Source organism: Octopus bimaculoides, chromosome 4 (genome assembly GCF_001194135.2).
Source record: "Octopus bimaculoides isolate UCB-OBI-ISO-001 chromosome 4, ASM119413v2, whole genome shotgun sequence".
NCBI lineage: Eukaryota > Metazoa > Mollusca > Cephalopoda > Octopoda > Octopodidae > Octopus > Octopus bimaculoides.
In genome coordinates, this window is record NC_068984.1 from 82435198 (window position 1) to 82452926 (window position 17729).

The following is a 17729-nucleotide window of genomic DNA, read 5'->3' on the forward strand; positions in this document are numbered from 1 at the left end:
TTGTTTACTAAATCATCTAGATTCAGCAAGGGAAATTCAATATTTATCGTAGCTGAGAAATCAATAACTAGTGTTTTTTTTATGTATTGCTTTGAACCATATGTACTTGAGCTGTCCATGGTGAATTGCTTGGTTCGATGATGCCTTCTTTCAACAATAGCTTGATTCAAAAGAGATTATTTTGCTCATCCAACATTTAAAATTTTCTGGATTTCATAATCACTGGTTTACAATCTAGTATTAGACGAGAGAACACTCGAGGGGGTTCTATTGTGATAGATGTTAAGGAACACCTCTAAGTTTGGATGTGGTCCCCCATAGTTCATCTTAACAGAAGAGTGCTTACTGAGGAAAGGTATTCCTAATATAACATCAGTGCACGAGTCGGGTAGTACTAGAGATTGAATGTCAGGATACTTTTGTCCTCGAAGAGTTATATTTAGTTTGCAGCATGCTTTGATAGACAACTTTAAATTAGCTGCAGCCATCGATTATAGTACCATTATATGAAGTAGGAAGCCGAAGAGGGTTAATCACAGATTTTGAAAGAATATTTTCTAAGCTTCCAGTGTCTAAGAGAGATTTTAATGAAAATTCATTTATAGATATTTCCATTATCGTCATGTTCAATGCAGAAAGAACAGAAGCGAGCATACCAGTTTGAATGGATGCAGTAACTGAGCATTTAGACCTGCATACTTTTGAATAATGACCACTCTTCTTGCATTTCCTACATTCAGCATTTCGTTGGCCCATAACAATAGGTCTAACGTTTTGATGTATTACTAGCCACTGTACTAGTTTCCTTTAATCTTTCACTCCCTTTTACACCTGAAGACGTTTTCGATTTTTCACTTTGTTTCGCTGTAGCTACAGGGAGATTAATAGAGATTGATGAAGAATCATAAATTTGTGAACTGATATTAGTAATTTCCAAGGCACATGCCTAATTGATTGCAGTAGTCAGAGTAAGCGATTTATTTTCAAGGAGTCTAGTTCAAATACCTTGAAGAAATTCCGAGAAGGGAATTTTTCTTTCACTCATTTAATGAAACCAGCCCGAAGTAACAAATATGACCTCCATGGTGATCCTAGACTCTAATAATCATACAGTAAATTTTGCAAGTTTAATGTTCTTCATTTGAGAAAATTTTCTTTTCTTCATTTCATCATCGTTTTAAAGTTCACTTTTCTATGCTTGCTTGAGCCTTTCCCCTGTAATATACGAACTTACCCAAATTAGAATTTTACATAAGATTTGAACTCTTGATTTAATGTGTAATAGCTCAACATCCTCTGCAGCTGTTGCATGTGTGTGCATATGTTTTTATAAATTTATGTATTTAGTCATTTAATCTCTTGTATATTTATGTTTTCAGAGTATGATGGTCTTTTCATAAGTAATGGTCCAGGTGATCCAATGCTTTGCACAGACACTATTAATAACTTGAAGCAACTGATTGATGATCCACGGTGTAAACCTATCTTTGGAATCTGTCTGGGACACCAACTGCTCTCACTTGCCATAGGAGCAAAAACGTATAAAATGAAGTAGGTTGATAGTACTTTCATGTATATCAAATTTTTTTCTACCACTTATTCATTCATTTGTTTATCTGAAGTACTGTTGAAAAGAAAAGCTGTTTACCAAAGTCTTGACCACCCCATCCTTTTAGGCATTGCATATCTAGAACTACATATTTAATGTGTCCAAGATGGGTGCAATTTGAGAAATATCATTGCCTAGGCACCACACATATGTTTAGACATGGGATTGAGATTTCTTGATAAAATGGTGGTTGTGGATGTTTCTGAGCTGAGCATTTTTCACAGTCTCCTTTCTTTTATCAGGTGTCAGTAATAGAATTTTACCTGCAATAGATGGTTTCCAATTTAAGGTGTGTGTTTATGGTAGGAATGTTTTGTCCATTTTACATCATAAAACCTGGACTCTCCACATATGAACACTCATTTTGTTTTATAATTATATCTATCTGTACGCATGTGTGTGTGAAAGAGAGAGAGAGATGGGGTAACTAGGTTTCTCAAAACAGCCACCCCACTCATGATAAGTATCAATATTCGTAAAATAAGATTTTTTTTAAGCCAACGCCCTTCCCTCATTTAAGTGAAGACTTTTCCCATGTTCTTATACCATCTTTTCACATGGTTTCAAACAAACTTTTATATAAGAAAAAGTCTGGAATTCAATGAAATTCTTGATGGTTTATGTTGGCAGCAATTAGCACTTATAGTTCAGTGAAACATGGACCGTGACTGCTGAGGATATGTGTAAGCTTGCAAGGAATGAAGCCAGTATGCTCTGCTGGATGTGTAATGTTAGTGTGCATACACGACAAAGTGTAAGTGCTCTGAGAGAAAAGTTGGATTTAAGAAGCATCAGATGTGGTGTGCAAGACAGACAACTGTGCTGGTATGGTCATGTGTTGCGAATGAATGAGGACAGCTGTGTAAAAAAGTGTTGCATCCTAGCAGTTGAGGGAGACCCAGGAAACCTGGGATGAGGTGGTGAAGCACGACCTTCAAACATTGGGCCTTACCGAGGTAATGACTAGTGACCAAGACCTTTGGAGATATGCTGTGCTTGAGAAGACCCGATCAGCCAAGTGAGACCATAGCCCGTGGCCTATGCCAGTGAGTGTAACCAGCCAACTTATGAATACCCCTCATTCATTGGACAATAAACTTTGCTTGCGAAGACCTATTGAGGCAAGTGAAATGAAAATCAAAATTTCTGACGTGGCCGATGACAGTACTGCCTGATTGTCACTCATATCAGTGGAACATTAAAAGCACATCCGAATGTGGGGTGTAACCGGTCCACGAGTACCTCTCATTCATTGGACAATGTGCTTTATTTTAATATATTTTTATTTTTTATGCAGGTATGGTAACCGTGGTCACAATCAACCTTGCACTCACTTGGACACCAGTAGATGCTTCATCACCACTCAGAACCATGGCTTTGCTGTAGATGCTAAAACATTGCCAGATGGCTGGTCTCCATTGTTCATTAATGAAAATGATCAAACAAATGAAGGTGTTATTCATCATACTAAACCTTTTTTCAGGTAAGAGTCAGCTTTGGGGTTGGTGTAGTTTAGCCATAGGTAAGTTTTGAACACAACCGTTTTATACTTTTGTGTATCAGTCTATGCTATCTAATATGTCCTTCCTCTTTTTTTAAATGGATTTTGTTTCTAGCATAAGGCTCATGGTTTGTTGTTGCTGTTTACTCCCAAGTCAAACTCATGACCAGAATCATTCCAGCCATGTATTTTCAGATCTAGTGTACCTTAAACATTACTTAATGTTTTTTTTGTTTTTTTTTCTTTCTCACAGACAGATGTAATTTAAAGGAAATTGATTGACCTGATGTTTAGGACATGATGACAACATACTGAACACTATTTATCTAACTGTATTGACAAACTATTTCTAACACCCTCACACACACGCAATTGTGTAACAATGTAGACAAGATGAACTGTTAAATGCCTGCTTGGTTATTTACAACTATCAGTGTATCTGAATTGGTAATTAATTTAACTCCCCTAACTCGTTAAAAGCAACAGTAATTTAATCTAGTCATACTAACATGGATAAACCAATGTAAAGCACTATAGAAAGTTAGTGACCCACTAATGAGGCTTTTGATTTACTATTCCATTGATGTTTCATTTTGTTTGTTTTTTTCTATTATTATTATTATTATTATTAATTTCATTCGTATTGCAGTGTTCAGTTTCATCCCGAACACACTGCTGGTCCTGAAGATTTGGAGTTCCTGTTTGATGTATTTGTGGAACAAGTACGTGCAGTGAAAGCTGGACATGCCAAGTAAGGGGAAAATAATTTTGAATGTTTGTTGTCTCCTCTTTTGACGTAGTTCACTTCACATTGTGTATATGTGTATTTGTTAGTGTGTGCCTGCAAACAATTGGTTGTATGTGTATGCAAGTGATGTTCAATCATTCATGTCTGGTTTGAGCAATTAGATAAGATGAAAACTGATTTTGTAAATATAATACTTGACTTTGTTTCTGTACAAGTTATTTAACAATACCAAGCCTGCAGCATTGTTTGTTTGGGTGCAAATGACAGCTTTGAACTGGAAGCTTCATGATATCTGGCTTACTCAAGGCAGCGAGCTGGTAGAAACGTTGGCACGCCGGGTGAAATGCTTGGCAGTATTTCGTCTGTCTTTATGTTCTGAGTTCAAAATCTGCCGAGGTCGACTTTGCCTTTCATCATTTCGGGGTCGATAAATTAAGTATTAGTTGCGTGCTGAGGTCGACCTAATCAACTGGCCCCCTTCCCAAAAATTTCAGGCCTTGTGTCTAGAGTAGAAAAGGATATCTGGCTTACTCCATTGATTTCATTCTGAGTTAAATCTTGCTTAGTATCACTGAAACTAAAAGATTACTTTGAAATCAACCACAACTCCTCACAGCAGAATTTTAAGAATATATAAATATGACTTTAGCTTGGGGACTATGAATTACTTGTTCTTGCTGTTTACAGTGATGAAGTGATTGCCAACCCCTGGTCCTTTTTATGGTTGGTGAAAATTAAATAGCCAATTGGATATGATGCTGGACTAACAGTTCAAATTCATTGTGGTTGTTTAGTTGGATGCTTTTAATTGAAAATTTTACTTCATCTAGCTCTTGGGAATTGGTACTAAATTATTTGAGGTTTCTTGAAAGAGGCTGGTATCCTATCCAGATAGTTTCATTTCATGTAGTGTTGATTCTTATAAAATACCCTTTTGTAGCTCAAGATATATTCTTATCTTGCATTGTCTACAACAGAGTTGACATGGGGGTAGAATATATTTGCATTAATTATGCAAACTTCATAGTGACGGAGAGATGAATATTTACCCTTCACTTATTAGTTCAATACCTTTTGTCTCAGTCTTTTACAACTTTCTGGTAAAATAAAGTTGCTTCTCAGGCCCTTAAATGGTCCCTTAGGAGCTGGTACTTAGTGTTGTTGTCACTTGAATTTGGTTGTTTAGATTCATTTCTGCCACTGTAAAGGAGAAAACACCAAATTATATGTTGATCCCCACCTAAAAATCCTCTACCTTCAACTACCAAATTCTGTGCTGGTCCACACACACATACCAGATTCTGTTTTGATCATCTCTCCCCTACCAAATTTTGTAGAAAACTGTTTATAACAATTTTGCATAATATTTAATCTGTTCTTTTCACATAGGTTTTCTATACGTGAGAGCATTCGGCAGAAGTTAAACTATGTTTGTAACCCAATGCCTCCTTGCCGGAAGGTACTGTTACTCGGCTCAGGTGGACTTTCTATTGGGCAAGCAGGAGAATTTGATTACTCTGGTTCACAGGTCAGTCATTTTCAGGATGTGATTTCACATCTAATGTTACATTTAGTATAATGTGATGTGTAACATAATTTGTGTATGATGTGTGACTGTTATAGTGCATTTATTGTTTGGACTTGGTTATAAGTTTATCTATCTATGTAAGGCTGATTTCGTTGTACAGGAGAGAAAACCTGACATATTCAATTTATGCTTGAGGGTGTTATAAAAATATGCACTCCTTATATAGATGTGTAATGTGTTTGTGTGTATGTATGTGTTTATGCATAAATAAAATCTCCCAGCTGCCAACAAGATTTTATATTTAAAAAAAATGTTAGATGGTCAGAGAGGAGAATGGTGAGATTAATGTTAATGTTCAGCATGAATGTAAGTAGACTGAAAGTAAAATCCAGAAGATTGCATACATCCTGGGCGAGCATTTAAGTGTGTTTCATGTATAATGTAGGAAGTGAGAAAAAAGGGTTACAAGACAAAGAAAGACAAATAGGTGTGGTGGGAAGATTGTGCAACCAACTAGTTCAGAGAACCAGAGGTAGTTTTAGTAACTATATAAAAGGCTGAGAGAAGAAACGAGTAAATGTAGTGTATTGATGAATGACCTTCTTTGGATGGGGTCTTGGATATTACTGTGTTGGTAGCAGTACTATGACCTTTGTAGCTTAACAGCTGATCAGGGTTGAAGTATTTGGTTACTTGAAAGAGAAACTTTACTCTTTGTGCTGCAGTTTTGACATTGTGAAGTTTTGTATTTGTGTTCATAATCAAAACACTTGAGGTACAAAACTCTTTGTTATGTATTAACTGTACTTTCCACACTGTGCATTAAGCACTTAGCCTTGACTCCCCTTCCTCTCCAAATGTACAACCTGCTGGACTTCAGTCAGTCCACATTTTCAAACTGATCAATAACCACATCAATCTCACCAGTCTCCTCTCTGACCATCTTAGATCTCTTGAGTATTTGTGCTGTTAAGAGATGAGGCTGTCCTAAACTCTTTGAAGAATGCTCTGAAAATCTCAATTTATGGAATTTGTTGTAAGATGCTTACATTGTCTGGCTGTGCAGAAAAATGAAGATTAGTATAATCTTGATTGAAATGTTAGTGACACAGTTTTTTTCTTTTTTTAAGAGGGTGGTAGACATTACTGGTGTCTTGGGATACACCAGTGCATATACAGACTGGTATGAAGGGAACTGTGTGAATATATGTTGTATGGGTAGTTTGACAGGAAGTTTCTGATATAAAGAAGGAGTGAATGGGGTCTCTTGATAGGCAAAAGTGTATTCAAAGTTTGCTACTCTATTTTTTTGTCCTAACCAGTCTTTGCTATGCACAAATCATTATATCTTACTACTAATGATAAAATGCACCCAGTGCATTCTGTAAAATGGTTTGCAATAGGATAGGTATCCATCTGTAAAAATTGTTAAAAATGAAAATGCTATATACAATAAAAGCGATTGGCAGTTTTTCCCATTGCTGTGTTAGATGATAAAGCAGTAGGACATATAACTCACTGTTTGACTTGTCCAACTTCCCCTGCCAGTCATGGATGGGATTGACCCAATCTACTTACACTTACAAATTTAAGGCCTTGTATCAATATTAGAAATTATTATCAAGAGGACTCTGTTTTGATAGACATGGTAGTGCAAGATAAACTACCTTTACTTTCTGAATTAGAGTGAGTACTGGGTACAAAATGCTGTATACAAGTAGAAGACATGGGAAAAGAAGTCAAAGCTCAGGATGCTGGGCCATATAAATGAGCTGTCACAAGACTGAGATAAGTGGTATTCCATATGGTACATTTGTCTAGTCCATGTAAATATGGAAAAATATGATGAAGATTTTGACCTATAAAGATATGTGTGAGTATCAACTATCTAAATTTGCAATCAAATCTACCACAAGCTGTTTTAAAAATCTATTTATCCTTTGTCTGTCAAAAACAAGCTCCTGGCTCCTTTGACTACCCTATCTCATTTATATTTTAAATTTTTATTTTACAGTCCTTTGTTCGTGCTGGGACAAGTGAGAGATTAAATATTTTTTATTCTTTTGCGTGTAAATTCTTTTTTATGAAAATCTATGCATTTCTTATCTTTAGAGCAATTAGCTTTGTTTAGAAATTCTAAATGGCAATATGCATAAAAAATGTTTAAAAAAATAAAATTAATTTGAAAGACATGATGATAATAATTGCAAGTTTTTTTATTGATATAGAGCAATTGTTTTTCATTAGGGTGATCTTACTTCTAATCACTTGAACAGTGAAGTGACCAAGCTAACAAAGTTTTTATGTGGTCACTCAGATTCTAGTAATTGCTGCCAATTCTCCATCTCTTTCAAATTCACACCCTATCGTCTTTTAAGTGGGAGTGGAATCTCAAGCCAGCAGAGTTGTGCACTGCTTCCGTATACCACAACAGAATGGTTTGGCTGCAGTAAAAGTTGAACTTTTGACAGATAATAGCATGTCAACAATTGCTTGATCAGTCAACCAAGCCATGAATCTAATCAGTATATATGTTTGTTTGTTTTTTTGCAGGCTATCAAAGCTTTAACTGAAGAAGGTATTCAGATCATTCTAATCAATCCCAACATTGCAACAGTACAGACATCAAAGTGGTTGGCTGATAAAGTGTATTTCCTCCCTATCACTGCAGACTATGTCACAGATGTAAGTTCTTTGTGCTGTTAATTTGTTCATCTATGACAGCTATTTTTCTCATTAAAAGTTTATCATGTGATAAAAAAATACAATTTTAGTCAGTGACTAATAAAGTTTATCGTTAACTGAAAATTTTATAATTATCTAGAACTGCAGTTGACAGTTAATTACCTGTACATAAGTAACACAAGACAGGTATGGCTTACTTTTGTAGTGCTGGGAAATAGGCAAGCATTTGATGCTCTTGGATACTGAGTTGAAATGTTCTGATACACATAGCTTTAAGAGGGATGGCATCTGCCAAATTAACTTTGTCAGGTGTGGCCTAAATAGTCTCTTGCCAGAATTTGTGACTAAATCTTCCATCAAATGAAGCCCTAAGCAAGGCAGAACACATTGAATAGTATAGCTCTAGATATATTTTGTATGAAAATAAAATTGGGTTGTCATTGCTGGAACACTTTTAATTATAGTTCAGCTCAGTCAGAGTAGTGTTAGGAAAGGAAGACAATCTTCAGTGATGTTCCAGTCTGTTTAGCTATCTCTTGTTGACTGATTGCTAAACTATGGCAGTAGAGTCTTATCAAGAGAAACTGTTTATCCACCTGTTATATCTGCCATCTTGACTGAAATCAGAACTCAACTCTGTAGTATTTCCTGTTTTTTTTTTTTTTCAGATCCTGTCTTTGTTGATAAAATATGTGTCTTCTAACTTACAAATCTCATGGCAGATCCGTCAGAGAAATGAATTATAGTAGTTGTTTGTTATTGTTTATTTAATACGGCTTTGTTTCAGGTCTGATCTGAAGAATCTGCAATTGTCTAAATATTAGTGATATATCTTGTCTTTCATTATAGGTGATTAAAAATGAAAGGCCTGATGGTGTTCTTCTAACATTTGGAGGTCAAACTGCTCTGAACTGTGGCTTTGAGTTGACCAAGCTGGGTGTATTTGAGAAATATGGTGTCAAAGTTTTGGGTACTCAAGTACATTCCATTGAGAGAACTGAAGACAGGAAAATATTTGCTGACAACATGGCAGAGATTAATGAACAAGTACCACCAAGTGAAGCAGCTTACACTGTAGAAGCGGTAAGTTGAATACTAAAATAATAATCATTGGTTAGTGAGGTTTGAAATTGCTGTGATACTGGTGGATTAAGTAGAAGATAGTATGTTGCAAGCCAGTATTCCATTGTCTTTAGAGCTCTTATCTTCAGAATTGTCAATTCACTTGCCAATATGTAGGAACAGTCATTGAATGAAGTTAATTTTCAAAGATTAAAATCTTGTCAATTCCTTATCTGTTTGGAGATTCCTTATACATTAAAATTTTTCCTCATCCTCCTAATTTCCAAGTTGAAATTTCTTCTTTAGATGTATATAGAATAATAGAAGAGTTAAAGATATATTTTGAGGTCTTTATGGCTTCATTACAGGATGAAGGGTACTGCTCATATAAGACTGGTTTTGGAATGAGAGGGAGAAACTACAACTTCAGTGTTACTTCAGGACCTGGGCTGACTACTTACAACAAAGACATCTCTGTTAAAACCACATGGTGCAATAAAAACTGGCTTTCAGAATAAATAAATTTACTCTCTTATCAATGTCCAGTCCATATTAGCTCTAAATTTTCAAAGCCAACATGTGCTCTGTGAGACATAAGATTACAACTAGTATTAAATTACATTTGCAAATATTGGCAGGAAAATATTAGTGAATAAGTAACTCAAAAGCAAGTTGTTTCTAAGCCAGTTCTAGTTAGAAATAATGCAGACTAAATGAAATGTGTTTATTCTATAGAAGAGGCAAAATGTGAAAATATTTTCTACTTACCATGAGTATTGACTGTAATCAAACCGAGTTGAAGATTTTGTAGATACACAGATAAAAAATTTAAATCCTATTCTGTATTAGATGTTAGTTTTCATTACGTAAGTTATGTGACCAGTTAAATGTTCATGAATAATTAATAGGTGTTTGGTGAAATCAGTGTTTTTATGTTTGTTATACAATCTATAGCTGGCACAAGGCTAAAACAAAGTACATATGTATGTACATACAGTTATAGATGTGAATGTGTGTGTGTGTATACATATTTTTTTCTTTCATATGTTTCAACTAAGCGGCTACAGTCATGTTGGAGCACCATATATATATGTATAAATGTGTGTGTATAAAATCTCAGAATGTAATAATTAGTTTGTGTATGTTCACTTTCATGCTAATGTCCAAATAGCATGGTGTCAAACAATATATATTGTGACATAGTAGCCAAATGAAATACTTATAACACAACTTACTTTCACTTTAATTTTAAACCGGCTTACATACAGATACACACATACTTGTGCGTGTGTGTGTGTGTGTGTGTGTACACATGGATATATGAATCTGTTGTAAAGATTCAGCTATTTTGCTGTTTGAAAGCCAGCTGAAAAGTGAAGCAGGTTTTTTTTCTATGTATATCTGAAAAAGTATGGGAGCATTAACAGAGCTACAATCTTAAAACTGTCAACTGGTTTATCAATGAAACCAGGAAGTTATTAAGAAACAGTCAATTCACAACTTAAAGCTGTATTTGAGTACTATTTCATGATAGCTGTTTTTCTCTATTAATCTATTAATATACCAGTCTCTTTAATATGAAATCCTGGGTCATCATCAAATAATTTTGATATTGATTAACAAATAAATGTGAAATAAACTGTATTTGTTATGTTTATATGCACTTCAGATAGGATTCCCTGTGATATGTTGATTCAGTTCTCTGCACTCTATTCTCAAATCATATTGAGGTCAAGCTTGTCTTTCATCCTTTTGGAGGTCAGTAAATAAGTACCAGTCTATAGTAGGTAGATTGATGGACTTGTTAAAGAGTCTAGAAAGGTGACAAGCAGTTGGCCACTGCTTTTCGTTTGAACAAAATTGGTGGTGTGGAAATAGGGAACTTGCATGCATGGGTAGCTACTGAGGCTTGTTCCTTGGTGGTATGGATCCATGATCTTGCAAGAAATACACGGTATGATCTTTGTGATTGATGAGTCAGTTCTAAAGTACATTGCAGTGCATTTTTCTTAAGCTGGAAGAGGATGGCCAAGTTACTTGGCCGCAAGAGGGAGTTTACAGCCATCTTTTGGTAAGCAACCACTTTCACAGCTTGTCTAACACTATCCAGCCACTCACCTATAAAATGTGAGGTGGACCTGTTGTCAGTTTGGCAAGTTGATACAAGAAATTGGATATTTTATGCAGTGATAAAACTCAAAAGCTTCATTGAAGCAAGAATTGAATTTAGAATCATGTAGTCCAGTACCTAGATTTTGTGTATTAGATATTGTTTTTGTATTTGATTTTATTTGTCATCTGAATCTGTTTCAGGCTATTGAAGCTGCTGATCGAATTGGCTACCCTGTAATGTTACGTGCTGCCTATGCATTGGGTGGCTTGTGTTCAGGTTTTGCTACTAACGGAGATGAGTTACAAGCATTGGCTAACACTGCTTTTAAACACACCAGTCAAGTCCTCATTGATAAATCATTGAAAGGTTGGAAGGAAGTGGAATATGAAGTTGTACGTGATGCCTACAACAACTGCATTACAGTAAGTTGATTTATTCTTTACCCTTTTTTAAGTATTTTGCTTTAATTCAAGTTTAAATGTCCTAATTTGGTTTTGGTTAAGGTTATTATTATGTTGCTCTGTATTTATATTTTTCTAATTCTCAGCAGAATTTTGTTGCATTTCAAACCAAGTATTTGATATTAGTGTTACTTGTCATGTGACTAACAACTTTAGAAGTATACTTTTGCTACTAGGGTAATATCAGGAAATAGGGCATACATATAGTAATTACAATTTAACAAATTTCTGGGTGCTTAAAATGTGTTTTTCAGAAAGCCATAAGATATTCTGCACCTACTCTCTGTACATTGTAAGGCATAACTGGAGAAATAACCGACCAACATTTATATTAGCTATTATTTTATAGAAATTGTTTTTAATTTGTGCATGATAAGCAATAATATGTATGTCAAGTATTGTTAAATATTGCATGTAATATGAAATACAATTTTATGGCAACAGGACTGTGCATACCAAGGTCTTTGATTGCAGTAAATCTAATGTGTTACTTGCCAAGGGGTTGATGGCAAAACACTTAGTAGGATTTTAAGTTCATACCAATGAAGTATCAAATTAAAAACATAAACCAATATATTTGGTACAAGTTGCTAACTGATAAAGCTAATGCTCTAAGAAAATGTTGAACTGATTATTATACAAATCTGTTTAATCCATACCTACTTGTACATCAGACACTCATGTCCATTTTAATGTGTATACATTTAGTCTTCACTACCTGTTTTACATACAATTGTTGAACCTCTTTGTAACACATCACTAAAACTCAACATAAAGTATCATTAGACATATAGACATTATGCAGATGTGGCTGTGTGATAAGTAGTTTGCTTCCCAACAACATGGTTCACTGCATGGCACCTTGGGCAAGTGTCTTCTACTATGGCCTAGGGCCAGCCAGAGACTTGTGAGTCAATTTAGTTGATGGAAACTGACAGAAGCCTGTTGTATGTGTATCACCACCACTTGACAACCAGTGTTGGTGTGTTTACGTTCCCATAACTTAGTGGTTCAGCAAAGGAGACCAATAGAATAAGCACTAGGCTTTAAAAAAAGTCCTGGAGTTGGTGTGTTCAATTAAAACCCTTCAAGGTTGTACCCCAGCATGGCCACAATCAAATGACTGAAACAAGTAAAAGAAATGTGTATAATTGGTGTAACCAAATATGTAATTATTACCAAATGTAATAGATACTGCCAAACATGCCTGTATCAGTGTCACCAAACATATCTTATTATAATATCTGATTGAAATATACTTCATCCTACACACACACTCAAGCATCACGCAACTCACAACATTGTTACTTATTTTCTCAATTCACTTGTACCTTATCCTGTTTGTTAACTTATGCAACCTTCCTGTTCTTATTCATTCAATTATTCATTTGAAGAGTAGGTTGGGATAGTTCACATAATGTATGGTATTGAATGGCAAATTGAGTAATGTGTGGCTGGTATTGGCAGTTTTGTGCCATCTGAGTCATGAAGTCTGTATTAAATTTGATTACTGAGAGCTGTAAGTGGGAGGTTGAATGATGCTGTAGTTGGTAACTTAAAATTATTTAAAAGTGCTGGACTGATGGATATAACATGTAATTAACCAACATGGGCATCTTGCCAGTTTATGAATTGTAGCTTAAGTTAAGCAAATAGCGTGTGGAGTGGGAGTGGCAGGAAATGGTAGCTAATTTTAGAAACTGGATCTGAGTTTTCTTGCTTTCTTATATATATATATATATATATATATATATATTATACTTGTCAGAGTACAACTAAAAAAAAAAAAAAACCCCAGTTTTTTTGTAATATTTTTTATAGGCTGAGTATAACTAAAAACAAATTTTTTTTCCTAACCATTTCAGCACCATTACTACCAATATCTTATGACTAGGCAGTTTATATAAGGGATATCATGTGTTCACTGAATTAACAGCAGACTACATTGTTGCTAAGTTTTTCATCAACTCCCAAAAGACTTTAACTGAAATTTTTTTCTTTTCTTAGATAACATCCACCTTGGCATTAGCTGGGATCTGTTTCAAAACTACTTAGGTTGAAATTCAACAATTTCACTCAATAATGAGTAATAACGTTCTTAAATATTAAATCCAGTGGCTCTATTGATTTCTTAAAAAAATCACCTTTTCGCAAGTCTATCACTAGCTTGCACTTCCTCTTCATCTCTACTCTCTCTCTCTCTCTCTGTGTGTGTATTTGTGGTAACAGGCTTGCTTCACAGTTTTGTAGTTTGAGGTTCAATCCCACTGTGTGACATAGGGCAAGTGTCATCTGTTATAATCCCAGGTGAACCAATAGCTTGTGAGCAGAATTGGTAGCTGAAAACTGTACAGAAACCTATTATGTGAGAGGATGTTAGCATTCATTAGTTTCACCAGTCACTGCCTGAGCAAAAAGTTGAGGTGATGTTCACATTCCATATTTACTGCTCTACACTTTCAAGGACAAGTAGGATGAAAAAAATTACTTACATGAAAAATAGCTAAGAGTTTGTGACAGGAAGAGCATTCAGCCATAAAATGCTATTTTGAAGCCCCCATCCAATGTATGCCTGTGAATGTATGTATGTGTGTGTGTGCACACACCCAAACCTTGTTCCTTGATTCTACTGACACACATTTTCTATGGCCAAATTCCCTTCTTGTCACCACTTCTAAGCAAGATAGTCTTTCCCCTGGTCCAAAGGTCCTCAATGTGGTCAGTATCTCCCCCAGGAGGGCATTAGGCTTTAGGAGACAGTGAAGTAATAAAATTAACTTATTCAATTTTTACCTATTATAGTAGTAATGTTATGCACGAGAAAACTAGTTATGATTATTAAAATAAAATGATCTCATCATGCACAGAGAAATGATTAACTTGCAATGTATAAAACAAATTTACAACTTTTGTCTTTATTAATTTTTTATTATTCCACTAAATTACCATCCATGTTAAGTTTGTTTAGCCATGATACTTGCCACTTAGGTGGGGGCTAGGCATAATGGCTACTTAAAAAGAGGTGCTACCAAAAAAAAAAAGAAGTTTAGAACCACTGTCCTAGTGGTCCTTTAAACAGGAATAGTGCAATGGTTGGATGTATTTTCATGGGAGATTGCAATGCAAGTAACACCACTTGTATGGTCATGTTTGTTTACAATCAGCATGTGATATCAAGGCAAACACACTCACACACATATATAGCAAGCTGTCATATGATTTCCAGCTACAAAATCCACTCATAAGATTCTGATCAGCCCAGGATTACAGTAGAAGATCCCCAAAGAGCCTGGTAGTGGAACTGAACCTGGAACCATGTGGTTGCAAAGTGAACTTCTTATCCACATGTACTTACACACACGCATATTTGTGCTTGCACAAACACACACATTTAACATTCACTTTCCATGCTAGGATGGATTAGACTGGTCGTCATGGTCCAAGTAATTTCTCATTTGGGGATCTTATTCTTATAGACTGGTGGTCTTTCATCATTTAGCTTGGTTTCTATGGCAGGATACCCTTCATAATGCCAATCACTTTACAGTGTGTACTGGGTGCTTCTTTTGTGGCACTAGCATTAGAGAGGTTAAGATCTTAGTGAGATGTGAATGAAGTGTCAAGAATGCCAAAGTGGAAGACGCAGCAAATATAGGTTTGGCAGTTTACAAAATATCTCAGCCTCTAAACACTACCCTCATTTCAATGTGTTATGACATGAGTAGTCTTTTGCAACACAGCATATTGGCCAAACTATCCATTCCTTTATCATTTATCCTTGGGATGCAGCATCTTCAGACCAGTCTTCATTTTGTTTCAAGTCTTCCTTGGTTTCCCTCTTCCGTGCACTCAGCGCTTCTTTATGCCACAGTCAGTGACCATATACATAACATGCTCATACCAGCATAAATTCCTTTTTACACTACACTTATTTCCCATTACACCCAGTTTTTTCTCTCAGCTCATTTGTTCTATGGCATTCATGTACACTAACATTACATATTCACTATAGCCTCTTCACTTCATTTCTTTCTAATCTTCATGAGACTTCTGTATTCAAGGCCAATGACTCTCTACCATGCAGCATCACAGTTCTAATACAAGTGCCACCTTCTGAACTTCTTTCTACCTGTTCTTACCCTGGCTACTATGATTTCTAAACAACTGCTTTACTTGGTAATTATGCCATGTGTATGGTTATGAATTGAATATTTCTGTCTAAAGGTGAAGAAATTCTGACAACAGTTTTGATAGCAATAATGAAAAAAAGAATTTTGTAGCTGGATCTAGTAAGAATTTAAAAACTGTTTTTCTTAGTTCATTTTAGAAAGATATTAGACCTAGCCACAGTCTTTTCAAGGAAACAAGACCATTAGATTATTTTTTTACTTTTTTTCTTTTGAAGTATTTGCTGCAGTAATGAACTGTTATGCAGAATATAAGACAAAAAGAAAAAGAGTTTGAGGTTTCCTACATACATGGATGAAGGATTAGAAATCCGAGCATTTTTAGGAATACTGCACCTGTGCCCAGCGTCGCCTTCCTGGCACATGTAAAGACATTCGGGCGAGATCGTTGCCAGTGCCGCTGGACTGGCTCCTGTGCAGGTGGCACGTAAAATACACCATTTTGAGCGTGGCAGTTGCCAGTACCGCCTGACTGGCCTTTGTGTTGGTGGCACGTAAAAGCACTCGCTACACTCTCGGAGTGGTTGGCGTTAGGAAGGGCATCCAGCTGTAGAAACTCTGCCAAATCAGATTGGAGCCTGGTGTAGCCATCTGGTTCACCAGTCCTCAGTCAAATCGTCCAACCCATGCTAGCATGGAAAGAGGACGTTAAACGATGATGATGATGATTGTGCATGCATGTGCTGCTAAGTATTTTGCCTGGTGTGCTAAAGATGCTGCCAGTTCACCAGCTTAAACTGACCAGAGTATTAACTGATAATTGAAGGAAGAAGGGAGTACAGAGATGCATCAAAAACTTTTAATAGAGCTGAATTGTTGGAAGTGGAGAAAAAAAAAGAAAAGCAGAGAAAACTGGCGACAGTATGGGTTGGTTACAGGAAGAGGTTCAACTATTCTTCACTCATGGTTACTGGAATCGATGCATTTGGCAAAATTATCTACTGCCCAAGTTACTGACATTGAAAAGTCAGTAGAAGGTACAATGATTGACTCCTCTGTGACTATAAGTGTTTTAAAGAGAAATACTTTAACAAGACAATCTTCATCATCATGTGTTTATTTTAATACTAAACCCATATTGTCATTTCTTGAAAAAAAAAAAAAGAAAAAAAAAATTTTTTTAATCTATCGGCTATAACCAATGCAACTTGTAATTTCTTTATTGATGCCACTAGAAATATATACAATACTTAAAAGGAGCTGGATTTAACATTTTCAGATTCTATGTAGCTGAAATTTGGGCCCACAGCAAAGTTGAACATTGGAAAATGGCTTTTTAAACTGTTATCATTAACAGCATCAGTCTCGCTCTCTGTGTCTCTCGTTAAACACATTGAGAACAACAAATATCTAGCTACTGAGAAAAAATAGGGTTGATCACTGGTTCATTATTTTTCCCATTGTGATAGTAACAACTAGAGTGCTTGCACCTGGGAATGTAATTTGACTATATAAAGGTTCTTCCATGGTTGATAGTGTTTAATAAACAAAGAGTTTATAAACAGGTAACCTCTACAATGATACTATTATATTCTATTTCTTTTTACTGATATTATTTGCATTCTTTTGCCCTTTTTTAAATACTTTCTAGGTCTGCAACATGGAAAATGTTGATCCTCTTGGAATTCATACAGGGGAATCAATAGTGGTAGCTCCAAGTCAAACATTGACCAACAAGGAATATAATATGCTTCGGACAACAGCTATCAAGGTTGTACGTCATCTTGGAATTGTGGGAGAATGTAACATCCAGTATGCTGTGAATCCTGAATCTCATGAGGTAGGTCTGCTTTATTAATTGATTTATCAATCTATCTGTCCTATATTCCCGATGG

General features: G+C 35.6%; 1 protein-coding gene across 4 annotated transcripts in view; it reads left to right on the forward strand.

The window, feature by feature from the left end:
• The window catches only part of LOC106882594 (CAD protein), a 98584-nt gene that overhangs the window by 28164 nt on the left and 52691 nt on the right, over positions 1 to 17729 (forward strand). For all 4 annotated transcript variants that reach the window (XM_014933327.2, XM_014933329.2, XM_014933328.2 and 1 more), the window contains exons 6-13: positions 1380 to 1551; positions 2907 to 3092; positions 3760 to 3861; positions 5248 to 5386; positions 7940 to 8071; positions 8921 to 9154; positions 11447 to 11668; positions 17486 to 17674. In XM_014933327.2, the coding sequence (XP_014788813.1) occupies positions 1380 to 1551; positions 2907 to 3092; positions 3760 to 3861; positions 5248 to 5386; positions 7940 to 8071; positions 8921 to 9154; positions 11447 to 11668; positions 17486 to 17674 (1376 nt within the window). The remainder of the gene's footprint in view (positions 1 to 1379; positions 1552 to 2906; positions 3093 to 3759; positions 3862 to 5247; positions 5387 to 7939; positions 8072 to 8920; positions 9155 to 11446; positions 11669 to 17485; positions 17675 to 17729) is intronic.